The 13,255-nt window shown below is 33.7% G+C and overlaps 2 protein-coding genes across 5 annotated transcripts in view; both read right to left on the minus strand.

The window, feature by feature from the left end:
• Nucleotides 1-13: 13 nt before the first annotated feature.
• On the minus strand, nt 14-5,479 carry LOC144850790 (T-complex protein 1 subunit beta-like). 2 transcript variants are annotated; one of them, XR_013614121.1, is made up of 14 exons: nt 5,361-5,479; nt 4,816-4,950; nt 4,482-4,593; nt 4,244-4,320; nt 3,951-4,063; nt 3,326-3,629; nt 3,019-3,146; nt 2,729-2,913; nt 2,280-2,447; nt 1,531-1,634; nt 1,318-1,417; nt 1,042-1,183; nt 554-662; nt 14-501 (listed from the first exon to the last, which is right to left on the minus strand). XR_013614121.1 is itself a non-coding variant. In XM_078708234.1 (13 exons), the coding sequence occupies exons 1-13, from the start codon at nt 5,361-5,363 to the stop codon at nt 635-637; spliced, it is 1,599 nt and encodes a 532-aa protein (XP_078564360.1). In that variant the 5' UTR covers nt 5,364-5,479; the 3' UTR covers nt 14-634. The 2 variants fall into 2 exon arrangements, 1 of the variants encoding a protein (XP_078564360.1); XM_078708234.1 differs by having other exon boundaries at nt 14-662.
• Nucleotides 5,480-9,232: 3,753 nt separating this feature from the next.
• The window catches only part of LOC144850802 (neurotrophin-3-like), a 39,133-nt gene continuing 35,110 nt past the window's right edge, over nt 9,233-13,255 (minus strand). For all 3 annotated transcript variants that reach the window (XM_078708259.1, XM_078708268.1, XM_078708250.1), the window contains one exon: nt 9,233-12,309. In XM_078708259.1, coding sequence (XP_078564385.1) covers nt 11,581-12,309 — 729 coding nt within the window. In that variant the 3' untranslated portion in view covers nt 9,233-11,580. The remainder of the gene's footprint in view (nt 12,310-13,255) is intronic.

A 13,255-nucleotide genomic window follows, 5' to 3' on the forward strand; every position in this document is an offset into this window, starting at 1 on the left:
ATAATACTATACATAAATTCATCAATTTTTTGTTTTAATTCTGAGCACTATCAACATAATCTACAAATTGCTAACAGAATCACATCAGTACAAAACAAGAGCTTGCCCATCTATAACATTTAAAGCCTATAAAGCAGGCCACACTACAGCGTACTATAATATCAATTTTATCTGCTGCTGTAAATTAAAATTGATAAATTAATGACCCACAAGTATAAAAATGCAAGAAATTAAATAAAGTATTTACTAAGTATGTGTAGAATTTGGTGGCCAAGACAAAAAATAAACTGCCAATCATCAATTGACTGTCTGTGCGCAAGAAAATGTTTTAAACTGTATTTGATTGCAAGATTTGTATTGTATATTTATCAAACACATGCTTGCAATGAAGCACACAATTATATCCAGTAGTTGAGGATATTTCAAGAACTCTACAGCATGGATAACATCTACTGTACCTGCATTTATGTAATATATTGTGTGTATACAGCAAGTTGAGGAGTGTGAATGTATACAGCAAGTTGAGGAGTGTGAATGTATACAGCAAGTTGAGCAGTGTGAATTTGTAAAACATTTATACAATGTATATAATAAGCAGCAAATGGCTCAGCTTGTAAGATACAGTAATTACAGTTCAGTGACATTGATCTGACCCTCTTTGTCTGAAATAAAAGAAACAAGGAGATAATTATGAGGAGAGCAAGTAATATATTGCAGCACTAGGCACGATTACAAGTTCACATTTACAGTGTCAGATCCAAGATTTTGATTTTGGGCCTAAAAATTGTGTAAATGAAGGGCTGAGCTTAATAAACTATCTTTTGCATTACAATTTGCTGGACCCCGCCTTGGATCTGCCCCCGATTAAAAAAAAAGAAAGAAAAAGACATTTTCTGTGGTTGTAAGTCCCATTACAAAAAATGACAACTTAATAAAAACATAAGGGTGTATGGCATTGACGCCTGGAGCTAGAATCCATTAATTCAACAAAGTGTAAAACCAATTGCAGTTTATTATTTCATTTAACAATAATGCTCTTACCTTGGCGCTGACTTGATGATGTCATCAACCCTAAGGATCATCTCAGCTGCTTCAGAAGCACTGATCAGAATTTGACGTTTCACAAGGAATGATTCTGTGATTCCTAATTCTATCATATCTCCAATTTCACCTTGCTTCATATCTATAAAAACAAACAAGATTTGCTATTACTGTATTAAAATTACTTATTAATAAAATAGTTCGATAAAAACATTATATATTAATACTAAATTAGATTTTTCTTTCTACTAAAGTACAACTACAACTATTATTTACCTAAGCCAGTAGTGGACTTTCCTTGGTTATGTGCTGCCCTCAACTCAGCTACTAACGAAGCACTGTCATAACCAGCATTATCTGCAATAATTTTTGGAAGCTAAAAACAAAAATTTTAATAAATATCAATTTTATAATAAAATATTTTTCTAAGTAAGTCACCTGGTTTTTAAAATCATTTTTCACCAAGTGGATAATTAAGAACATGCTCACTTGTTGAAGAGCTCGTGCAAAAGCTTCCATTGCAACAGATTCCTTGCCTGGTGTCTTAGCTGCCAGGTTCATCACAGCGTTTGCCATCAACATTTCAGAACAACCTGAACACAATCAAAGAATGTTTAACAAATTATGGATAAATCAAAGGAATCAGAGAACCTGAACTATGGTAATGTGCAATAGTGTATGTAAATAGGAACATGATGATTTAATAGTATATCTATTAATGTTGTGCTTTTTACATTTTCTGTTGATTGTTTAGCACTTAGATTTTAGACCCTGGATTTTGCACTATATAAATTGAACATTATTATTATCTATAAACTAAAACACTAGATGTAAAGTAGTATGCCCTATTAGTATTACTTTGCTTCCTCCTTTAGAATTCCTAAATATTCATTACATTTTGTTGAAATAATCACAATAAATTAGTTGGGGAGCCAGAAGGGGTTTACCTGCACCCTCTAGCAAACTATGTTAATGTTTTTTGCTTCCTTTTATCAACACAAATCAATTTTTTTGCTGTTGGCCGAAAACAAATTGGGATGCTTGGTCAGTACAGGGGCCAAAAGGTCAAAGCTAAGACTTTGCTTAACTTGGTCACTACTTGGTGTATTGAAATGATTTTGTGAAAAACTATTTAGAATTTCTATTCACTCAAAAGTGGATGGAAACCTTTCTGGCTCCCCAACTAAATGTGATTATTTGTTGTCGCTGAGAGCAGCGATACCAATTATGAAGCTCACCTCCACCATACACTATCTTAGTCTCCTTTACAGTTTGTGAAAGTACACAGAGGGCATCATGTAAGGATCGATCTACTTCATCCAAAATCTGTTGTGTAGCTCCACGGATTACAATGGTACAGGCTTCACCTAGCTTTACACCGGAGAACTTGAGTAACTTGTCTTCACCTGTAAAATAATAAAATAGGGTTACCCTTGGATTACATTCTTCTACATACTTAATGGTAAAGGTCCCGTACTGAGCTGTTAGCTCATTTGACATGCCTTAGCATTATGTGGTAGGGTGACCAGTTCCACGCTGCCTTATCCTCCTAGTATTTTCAGTAGACTGGAAGTTGTTGGGAATTGAATCTAGGTCTCTCTGTATGACAGTGCCCTAAACACTTGACTACTTAACTCCCATACTCAATGATTGATACAAAATTTCATCCCAAAGAACGATTACTCACCAATCATAATCTCTTCAATGAGGTCACACTGACCAATCCTAACCTTTTCTGGATGGTCAAAAGTTGAGACGATCTCACCACCAAGTACTAAAGCAAGTCTTTCAACTCCTTCAAAGTCTGCATGTTCAATCGCCATGACACCAGCATCAGCAAATAGTTGCTCTGGATAGTTGTAAATCAATTGTCTGTAAAACACATTGACAGATTGTAAGGAAAGTATCATTTCAACAATTCATATCTAATTTTCTTGTATTTAAAGACATAAATTTAGAAAATCTAAAAATAATAACCTATTAATAAAGCATGTGATGTCATGTTTAAGTATCTTCTCCACTTTTTCTTTCATCTTCTCTTTCTCAGCAAGCTCAATTTCAGCTACTTTAGCAGTTGAATCTACCCTCACACGAGAACCAAACACCTATAAACAATAGTATAATCAAAGTGTAATTTAACCTCAGGTCATGCATGCAAAAAAGTGCGTTGATAACATAGGCGAATTCATGTGGAGCTCTGACGGCATGGGGACCCCTAAGTTTTCTAAATTTACAATGGAAAAGAATATATTAGGTTCAGTAACATACTAATAAGTCAACTTACTTTAATTTTATCAGCGTCCATTGATGTGTTAGCAATTAGGACTTTAGCATTCTCTATTCTCTTTGGTTGATTCACTCCAATCTTCTTGTCAAGAAGGAACCCCTCATCTAGGTAAGAATCAGTCATGTTACCCCCTAGCTTCTTGATTATTTGAATGGCTTGAAGATCAGTCTTTCCTTTAAGTCTGAGTACGGCATCAACCGCCAACTTGGAGAAAAAGTCACGATCTTGCCAAACTAGTTTAGAACTCAACGTTGTCCTTGCAATATTCATTAAATCTAATTTAAATTTCTCTGGGTCATCACTGTAAATGTAAAACAAGTTTATTAATTTCATTCGGAAACTAAAGCTCTATCAACACTATCAAGTTTGAGTTAAGTAGTTTGACAAAAAAAGTGTGATGTGCACAAATATGGTAGTGATATGATATCATCATGTCCATATATGGGCACATCACATTTTTTGATAGTGTAGACAAGGCTTAATACAGTTAACACATCAAATTTATACCAGGATTTTATATTCTTCAAAAGCAAAGTGCCTCTATTTTAGCAAATGACTTTCAAAATCAGAACAAAAGAGAATTAACTACAAAATAACATAGTGTCTCATTTACGATACTGACCCATGATCTTGTGTAGATTCTCTCAACACCCTTCTTGCTTCATCCGCAGCTTTTCTCCAACCTGCTATGATGGTCTGAGGATGTATCTTTTGGTCTACAAGTTGTTCAGCTTCCTGATAACGATACAATAACTTGATTAATTATTTGATTAAAATAGCTAAACTTGGTCAATTGATTATTGAATGCAGTACAAAATGTAAAGTAAAATAAAGTAAATATTAATTCCAATAGTTTGTTTTGGAATTGTTTGGAATAAACATTTTTAAACATAAAATAGTTGAAATGATGCTGACCCTTAGAAGTTCACAGGCAAGGACAGTGACTGAGGTGGTACCATCTCCTACCTCATCATCTTGTACTTTACTTATCTCTGTTTAAGAAAAATAGAATTTAATAAAAAAAAATTAATACGAATATTATCATTTAAATACAGTAAGATTCTGGTTTTAAAGTATAAATTCAATTCATTCAATTAAATACCATTCCACCATAATTATCTAATGTGTTGAGACCACTTTTTCAAAAACTTACCACACAAGATTTTAGCTGCTGGGTTATCAACGCCTATAGACCTCAAAATGGTGGCACCATCATTGGTCACTGTCATTGGACTATTTGGATCCATTGGTTGAAGAATTTTATCCTAAAATAAATGTTTTAAAATAATTTTGTTTAATACAATTTAAAGCTAATTGATAATTACAGTTAAGCTCTGTCTACACTATCAAACAAATGTGATGTATCCATATATGGAGATGATGATGATGTCATACCATATTTTGGCACATCACATTTTGTTGAACTAGTTTGATATTGTGAGACAGAGCTTTATTTATACAGTAGAGAATGATGAATTATTTGTTACCATTCCTTTGGGACCTAGTGTACTCTTGATGAGGTCACCAATTGCAATTGCACCAATAAAAGAGGACATACGAGCCGTCTCAGCCTTCTCCTCCTCGGCTCCCATATTCAAAATCTGAACTGGTTGTAATGACACCTACAAAAAAATACAAAATATTTTATATTATCTTTCAAAAAAGGGAATACATTAATTAAATTTGATCATTATTATTAATAATAGGATTTTGATTTCTTTTTCTTCCCATTCCATTGTGTATTAATACAACAAGAATAATAAATAATATTACGAATTAATAGGCCTAGTACGTCCGCCTCACGCCCGCTTACACACAAAAAAATAAGGGCGAAACGACTTCGTAGGGTTCATGACGATCAACCAGGGTCTGACTGCACATAGACAGTACACACCGGCTGCACCCACAAACACATCACGTTGTTGATATGGTTCTGATATCTGTTTAGCTCACTTTTATACACAGTCTCTTTCTAGAAATAATAAAGATTAAACACGCCTTATATAATTTTAGCAAAAATCATTTAACATACCATATTTATATATCGGAATATCTAAAACCTCGCCTTCTAAATTTCTAAATCTTGCAGTCGATCCAATGTTGCCCATGCGACGAAATTACATATCTGCACATGCGTACCAATTCTGCTAACTATAAAACACGAAACTAATCGCAAAATAATCAGTAATTCTTCATATATTATGATAGAAGAACAAAGATTATTTAGTTTAATATCATTATAATATTTTTAAAATTTAATCTATTTAGAATATTTCTAATTATTTTAGGTTTAAAAAAAAATCAAAAAGAAGTGTATAGTTCTCAGTTCGTGTTTTACAACCAAGAAAAGTTATTGTTAAAGTTGGTGACAGATGGCGCTATATCGAACGTTCTGGAAATAATGTTTTTTAGCAGCTGAGTAACAGATTTCAGATTTTGTATGAAACAGCTTTAAAACGCAATTCAGCGTAAAAATAAGAACAAAAACATAATTATGAAATATTCCATTATGAAATTATTTAAGTTATTAAGAATAATTACAAAAAAATGGGAATCTCATGGGTTTTCCGTTTCTTCTCCAGAGTAAACTAGGTAGGCCTATATGCCTAGTAGTATAATAAGGTTCATTTATTAAATTTAATTATTATATAGCTCCAGGCCGCTATTACAAATTTTTTACCGTTCCAATTTCAATCTATGTAGGCATTTATATTTATAATTATCTCATCGAAAAAATATATATATTAAATATAGCCTCCCACTTAGTGTTAGGGATGAATGCTTACAAGAAGTTTATAATAAAAGCCATAATTTGCTCTTCTTTTGGTCATCCTTTCAATTAAATTATATATTTTTTCTAAAAGAGAGATGGAAAAATAAACTAAAAGTTGAAGAATTATTTTACTTCAATAGCATCTTCATTAAGAAGAAACTTTTCCAAGCGAATTTGTAAATATCGCCCTCTCTCATTTGTGCAGCAAGTCGATATTAGAGATGAAGCTAAATCTGTTTGTTAATTAAATGACGTCTTTTACAAAATGCGATCATGTTTACAGTTATTAATACACATTTATGTTTTCCATTAAAAACAGGCATTCCGTGCGTAGGCCTATTTACATACTAGGTAGGCTTTATTGACATAGGTACGTGTTGTTTGGTAAACTCTTTCACTTCAACCTGGGACTAATTGACACTTGTAACTATTGCATAATACTAGCCCTGTGTCTATTAAATGGCAACACCCTATACGGCGACAACTCACCTGGATAGAGCTTAAGATATCATCACGAATCCTAAACAAACATTTACCCAATGCGACCACCGCCCAAAATCGAGGGCTTAGTTGTCCCATCAACACCCACATAACATGTTGTTCTTCCGAAGGCTCCCACATTCCAATATGCACCCTATATAACAACGATTATGCAAACGTCACGTCAGTCAAGTAAATAATTAAGCATTCTTTATGACGAGGATTATACATTAGTGTACGTATTTCAAACAATATTTTAATTCATTGTCAATGTCACTTTAGCCTTTTTATTTAGGCCTTTCAGCAGGCAGTCAACCCTGGTAATTCTGACAACAGGATGACTCGTGCTCCTTACAATAGAATGCCGTGACTTATTGAATAATAGTATTGAAGTACTACAACACATTAAGGTCTACTTCAAAGCGCGCACGTTTATTTCTCGTTTAAATATATTTTTATCTTTCTACCTTTCCTTTTGTGATCGTTTAACTAGTGGGCGTATTGTTTATCACACAGTCCGTATTTGAACGGGTCCTTTAAAGTATTCCTCTTCCTCACGCTAACAGAACTCTGGCGCTGTTTTTCAAAATAGAAGTGGTTGAAATAGTTTTGGCCTACTTATACAATACATATATCTGCGTTTAAAAAGATCAAAATCTATTTCTAATTCCTGGTTATACATTTCGGTCATACGAACCGCACGTCTCTTAAAGGCCAATTTACACAGATGACGGTGATAACAATAGGCCTATATAATATGTTATTCTTTATGACCATTTACACACAACGCGGAGTGGACGGGCGGTTTCCGCTCAGGATAGATACAGATTCTACGTGGGGAAACCTACGCGGTTTTCCGCTTACCGTTACCGATCGTCTGTGTAAATTGGTCTTAACGCGCATTTGATTGTATTGAGCTCGAGTACATCGAAATAATGTTTAATTTCTTCCTTATCATTGATAACCTCGATAATTACATTTTGGCGATGATCCGCATTTAAATGAAATTGTAAAACTTTATTATTCTTTTGTACGATAATAAAGTATATGGAATGAATATTGCTCGAATTGTATGTATTGGCAATAAACCTTGAAATGGATACAGACCTACATTAGATGACAGCTCCTTTATATCAACATCTTTATATGTACATTTTATAATGTTATAATTCTTTAATTTGCTGTAAGATGCACAAAAAAAATGATTCGAAATAATGGTGCACACAGCTAAGGCGAGACCTTCTCATGTTAGCTGTCTCGTCTTCTTAGCATATCATCTCAGATACACTGGAGTATGAAGGATAAAATCAGACTGATAAGATTATTTCCATTAGGATTATTGGCATGCGATAAGGTGGTGAAAATGACAAGTATGAATTGATAAACGATTAATTATTAGGTGACATTATACATATTGAATAAGTTGTCGACATTGCGACTATCTGCGGCATTTTAGACACCATTATTTATAATTGGCACACGCAAGCTATATGCACAAGATAATTCACAAAAGGCAATATGTTGTATAAAGCCTATCAACAAATTAATTAATGCAATAAACAATACGGTATGATACCGGGATAATGATATCGTGTAAGGAAGATAAGCGTTCATAAATTGTTGTTAAGATTTTAGATCGGTAAATAATTGAATATCAATACTCATTGTACGTCTCAATTGTACATAAAAACCTACTAGAATTAACACAATTAAACAGTCGTAATCAATATTGTGACGTCAGATTGCCTAAAATATGAAGAAACTGTAACGAAGAGTTGAAGTGTAACAAGTTTAATATTGATAAGGTTGATATAATGTATTGATAAAACTGTCACTTAATCAATCAGCTTTACAGATATACTATCGATTTGGATCGATTGTATTGTTACACATTCGATCCGTTACACTTGAGTAGGTCTTATAATGGGTGTGGTAGTTTTGGTATCCGATTGTTATAGAAAAATTAACCAGTTGAAGGATCTGATATCGATGTTGTAATAAATACGTAAATCATATTGATAAATGGAACTGGCAAGAACATTAACTTAGTTGAGAACTTTAGCGACAAAATGTCGATTTTCGATTAAAATAATTTTAGTTATGCATGCCAATCAAAAAAAATATGTTAGTATTTCGTAAAGAAACAACACGAAATTTAACCATGTTTTGCTTAAGCTCTGTCTACACTATCAAACTAGTTTGACAAAAAAAATGTGATGTGCCCATAACATGATGTCATATCAACATATATGAGCACATCACACTTTTTTTCAAACTAGTTTGATAGTGTAGACAGAGCTTTACAGTACAGTTGTTTCCGATTAGATGGAACAACCTGCTATTATTCTTGTTGTAAGGTTTCACAGCTTAAATTGCTGTTCTTGATTTTTAAACTTGGTTCCCACTAAGACGCAGCGCAAGAAAGTAAGCCTCAACGCAAGCGAATCGACCAATCACAACCGACAATTCGAATAATCCATCGCGTTTGATTAGTCAATTCGCTTGCGCGCGTTGCGGCTTACGTCTTTACGCGGCTACATCCAACGTAACTACGCTTTGTGAACGAAGAGTGAGTGTTTAAGTAGTGTACACGCACTGTTGTCTATCAGATAAAATAACACACTACAACAAAAAAGTTATTTCAAAACGGTAGGTATTTAATGTTTTATTATTTTTTTCAATGTTGGAATTCAGCATTATAAAACATTGCGACAATAGCAAGTATTACAAGAACGACAAATTTACTGTACACACTATAAAATGTACTCATTTTAACATTTCGACCCTGTCTAAAATTTTCGGGACCACAACATGTATACTGCTAAATATCAAAAATTCGTAAAAATGACGTCACACATTAAGTACCGGTAGTATAGTAGTGTTTTCATTGGAATATAAAATACGAGGGTGACATTGTATTTGCTATTACACTAATTACATCCATTTAACTTGGAAGGTGAATTAATAATGAATAATATTAGGCATAAAATGTTCTTTATATTGTTATTCATGCGGTTGGATCCAGATAATCGAGAGTGGTGGTTAATAAAGTGGGTATTTGGGAGAAAAGAGCCACTCTGATGTATAACGTGCTGGGGGTGGTTGGGTGCGTGGGGATGGATCCAGTGTATACTTCACTAAATAAGTCACATTGAACATTTATTTCATATGCATTGTCATGGCAATTGTACGCACGCGCACGTATCATGCGTGACACAAGGATATAAGTGTGAAACAAGACGATAGTAGTAGGTCAGTGGTGGTACCTGAGTACATGCTAAATCTATAAAGATACGACGTGAATACAGCGCTCAAGACATTAGCAACGTTTACGCGTAAACTGTGGTTCTCACTAGATTATCAAAATAGGTAGGTGAAGCCTACAGCTGTTACGCACGCCATGATGATATTGTGGAAACCACCATTTACCGATCAATAATTTAGATAGATACTTAGTTTATACTTAATTTCTAAACATACCGAAGCGAGTCAGAGAGAACACTATTGAATACTGCAATAGGCAACACACAGATCATTTAAAAAGCATTTGACACAGTTTTCTTCTAATTTGTCACTAAAATCGCAAAACTTATTTTAGCCATATTTAATAATTTATTAAAGATTTTGTACGTAATTTATACGTGTGTACTTCAAACATTTGCGTCAGGACTTTACTAAAGTAATGAAGTAAAAAGTTTAAGAAGAAATGTGAGATTTTCTTCTTAATCTTAAGTATTAGCAATAAATAATGGTAGTAAGCGTTCTATCAGCCTCTCGTAAGTAAGTTTGAAGAGTTTAAAATGAATTGTCTAAATGTTTTCAGTAATTCACAATAATTATACGGAGAGTGCATTGATCAATTTTGAGTCCATTAATTCACGTCCAACGTAGAGACTTCACTCTATACAACATGACGTCATCTATTGGTTATTCCTCATTTCTAACTTCATTTACGTTCAGTAATACTGCTCACAAAATAAATAATTATCTAACAAAACAATAAGTTTAGTAAACAACAAATACATGCTCTGTCTATAACAATATCAAGATAAATTATAATAATATCTCATTATATTCAAATAATTGTAATTATACCATGCGATATCAATATTTATAGAGTTGTTTTTTATAATTCTATTCATGGTTTTCATTATAAATCAGTAATAAACTCGACAGCCTAATTGACGTCATAAACGCCATAAATCATAATTTCAGACTAATTTACAACAAATGTATTATTACGTTAAATAGAAAATAGTTCTTTTTATACAAATCGAAAATTTAACCCGTCGATGTTTATAACATCGGCGGCTAATCATCCGGTTGTTTCTGTGTGCGTTGTGTTGCTAGGCAACATCATGCCTACGCGGTAGGGAATGTTTGATGATTAGTTTAGTTCATCACGTGAAACTTCTTTAGTTTCAGTTGATGATGACGTGTACAGTCTACTGGCTATAGTACATAAGTTTCTTTCTTTTTCAGTTTCAGCCTCATTTAGAAATCAATTACAGCGAACGTTACCATAGAAAACCGATGAATACCGAAATAAATCGACGGTGACGTGTGATGCACACGGCGCGCGACAATCCTGTGGTGGTCAACTTCAAAGCAAGATGCGTGTCGTAAACAATTGATCATGTCCATAAATACAACATACATAATGAATACCGGTATCAAAACATTTTTATATAATTTATTTTAATAATACTAATTAATTGTTTCACGTAGGCGCCTGACGTCATGTATTAGACGCGTCACACTGGTATACACGTTGATTGCTTTTCGCGTCGTTCGTTCAGTATGCGACGCAAGTGAAACGGTGGCTTGCGTCAGACAGCTTGCCTTTTTACCGGAATGCCTGCAACCAGGGCACCCACAAGTTCGCAATGAAGTTTTTGGAGGAAGTTTTTTTCTGACCAATTTCTTCGTCCAAAGAGTTCATATAATAGTTTATCTGAACAAATAATACAAATGATTATTATTCCGTAACCGTGTGACGTCACGGGCGTTGTAACGGTCTTTTGCAGCGATTCCGATGGTGACGCACTCGGTGCGACTTGGCCATAAGTCGCAATGCGCAGTCGCACGAACTATTAATTGCAATCCAATTCCAACCTTCTTGTCCTTGTTTATTTCTAACAATGGCGTAAACAAACGATTCTTTAGTAATACACTCTGAACTATAAAACGTTGCATCGATCCCTCTACATCCGTTTTTATTTCCTTTCTTAGAACAAGAAGTCTCGTAGAAAAATTGCGACGTGTGGCCTTTCCCGCCAAAAGTTTTAATGTGTTCCACAACAGTAACATTTTCTCCATAATACGACATGGCCCATTTCTTACGCGTCCATGTTGTAGACTGGTCACATACTGACAATAATTCAGCGCTGCTTCTTCGCTTTCGACTATGTACTGTTGAATTTAAATTGTTGTCCATTTCCGGTGTTAAATAAGCCCGTGGGGGCCTGTCCGGTATTGAATCCGAAAAGAACGTTCGTTCAGACATTCTGTTTATATCATTCAAATCATAAATTAAATTCGAAACGCTTCCCTTTAATTGAGTGTCTGTATTTAGTCTTTGGTGATTTGTAAATTGCGAAATCGTATTTTGTGAGCGGTCCATTACATCCAACTCCAATTTGCTTGGAAACGCCAGACAATTTGATATCAACACAAACATAAGGTCAAAGGTTAGAAGTTCAAGGGTTAAAACCCCGGCCATTAATATCTGAAAAGAAAAAGAAAAACAGTGTAAATTTATTTTCATAATTAATTTCAAACTTATTTGGCACTGATCACATGCATTAAATTAATACGTAGGTACTTATTTTTAAATATTTCCACTGTTTTCGCAATTAATGTTTAAAGTTGGACATGAAGAAAAAGCACAAATAGTACAAATTCTGGACCATTTTATAGACGAACATTTAAAGGAAATTATTATGAATATGATAAAATAAAGTTATAATGTTGTAATTATTCTATAGAAACATATTAGTTGTATATTGCACCTGTTTTAGAGTCTAGACACAATGTCGCTGTACATTATTCCTATAGGCTTATCTCACAAAGTAGCTACTCACTATCTCTACACACACACTCACAATACTAACGAAAGCTAACGACTTTAGAGAATAGAAATAACACGTTAACAATTGTACATGATCGAAGTCACTCTGTGTTATTGTGTTGTAGTTTGACTAACGGAATATGATTGATATCTAAATTGCCTCTTAAGCTCTGTCTACACTATCAAACTTTATGTGACAAAAAAATGTGATGTGCCCATATAGACATGATGATGCCATATCACTACCATATTTAGGCATATCACTACCATATTTGGGCACACTTTTTTTGTCAAACCAGGTTGATAGTGTAGGCAGAGCTTATAGCAATATGGTCTGCTGTAAGTCTAGTTAGTTAGCTTGTCCGTGATTTCATGAAATCGTCATCAAACTTTTTAAACCAATAACAGCATGTGTACCGCCCTCTATACATGTAGGAATTAAGACACGACCGACAATGCTCTTCCTAATGGTTTTAATTTAAAACAACACAAATGTAATTTATCTTGTATCATAGAATTTTAACCAATATAGTGGTAATTATATTTCTATTTTCTTATCTAAATTCAGTTTTTGATAATTATCGATTTAGTTTACATATGAATT

This window comes from Antedon bifida, chromosome 1 (assembly GCF_963402885.1).
Source record: "Antedon bifida chromosome 1, ecAntBifi1.1, whole genome shotgun sequence".
Classification (NCBI taxonomy): domain Eukaryota; kingdom Metazoa; phylum Echinodermata; class Crinoidea; order Comatulida; family Antedonidae; genus Antedon; species Antedon bifida.

Bases quoted from the DNA above. Each gene is read 5' to 3' on its own strand.
- LOC144850790 (XM_078708234.1), bottom strand. The intron at 4,064-4,243 runs GTCAGCATCATT...TATCGTTATCAG, and splicing joins TTGCCTGTGAACTTCTAAGG to GAAGCTGAACAACTTGTAGA. The intron at 2,448-2,728 runs GTGAGTAATCGT...ATTATTTTACAG, and splicing joins CATTGAAGAGATTATGATTG to GTGAAGACAAGTTACTCAAG.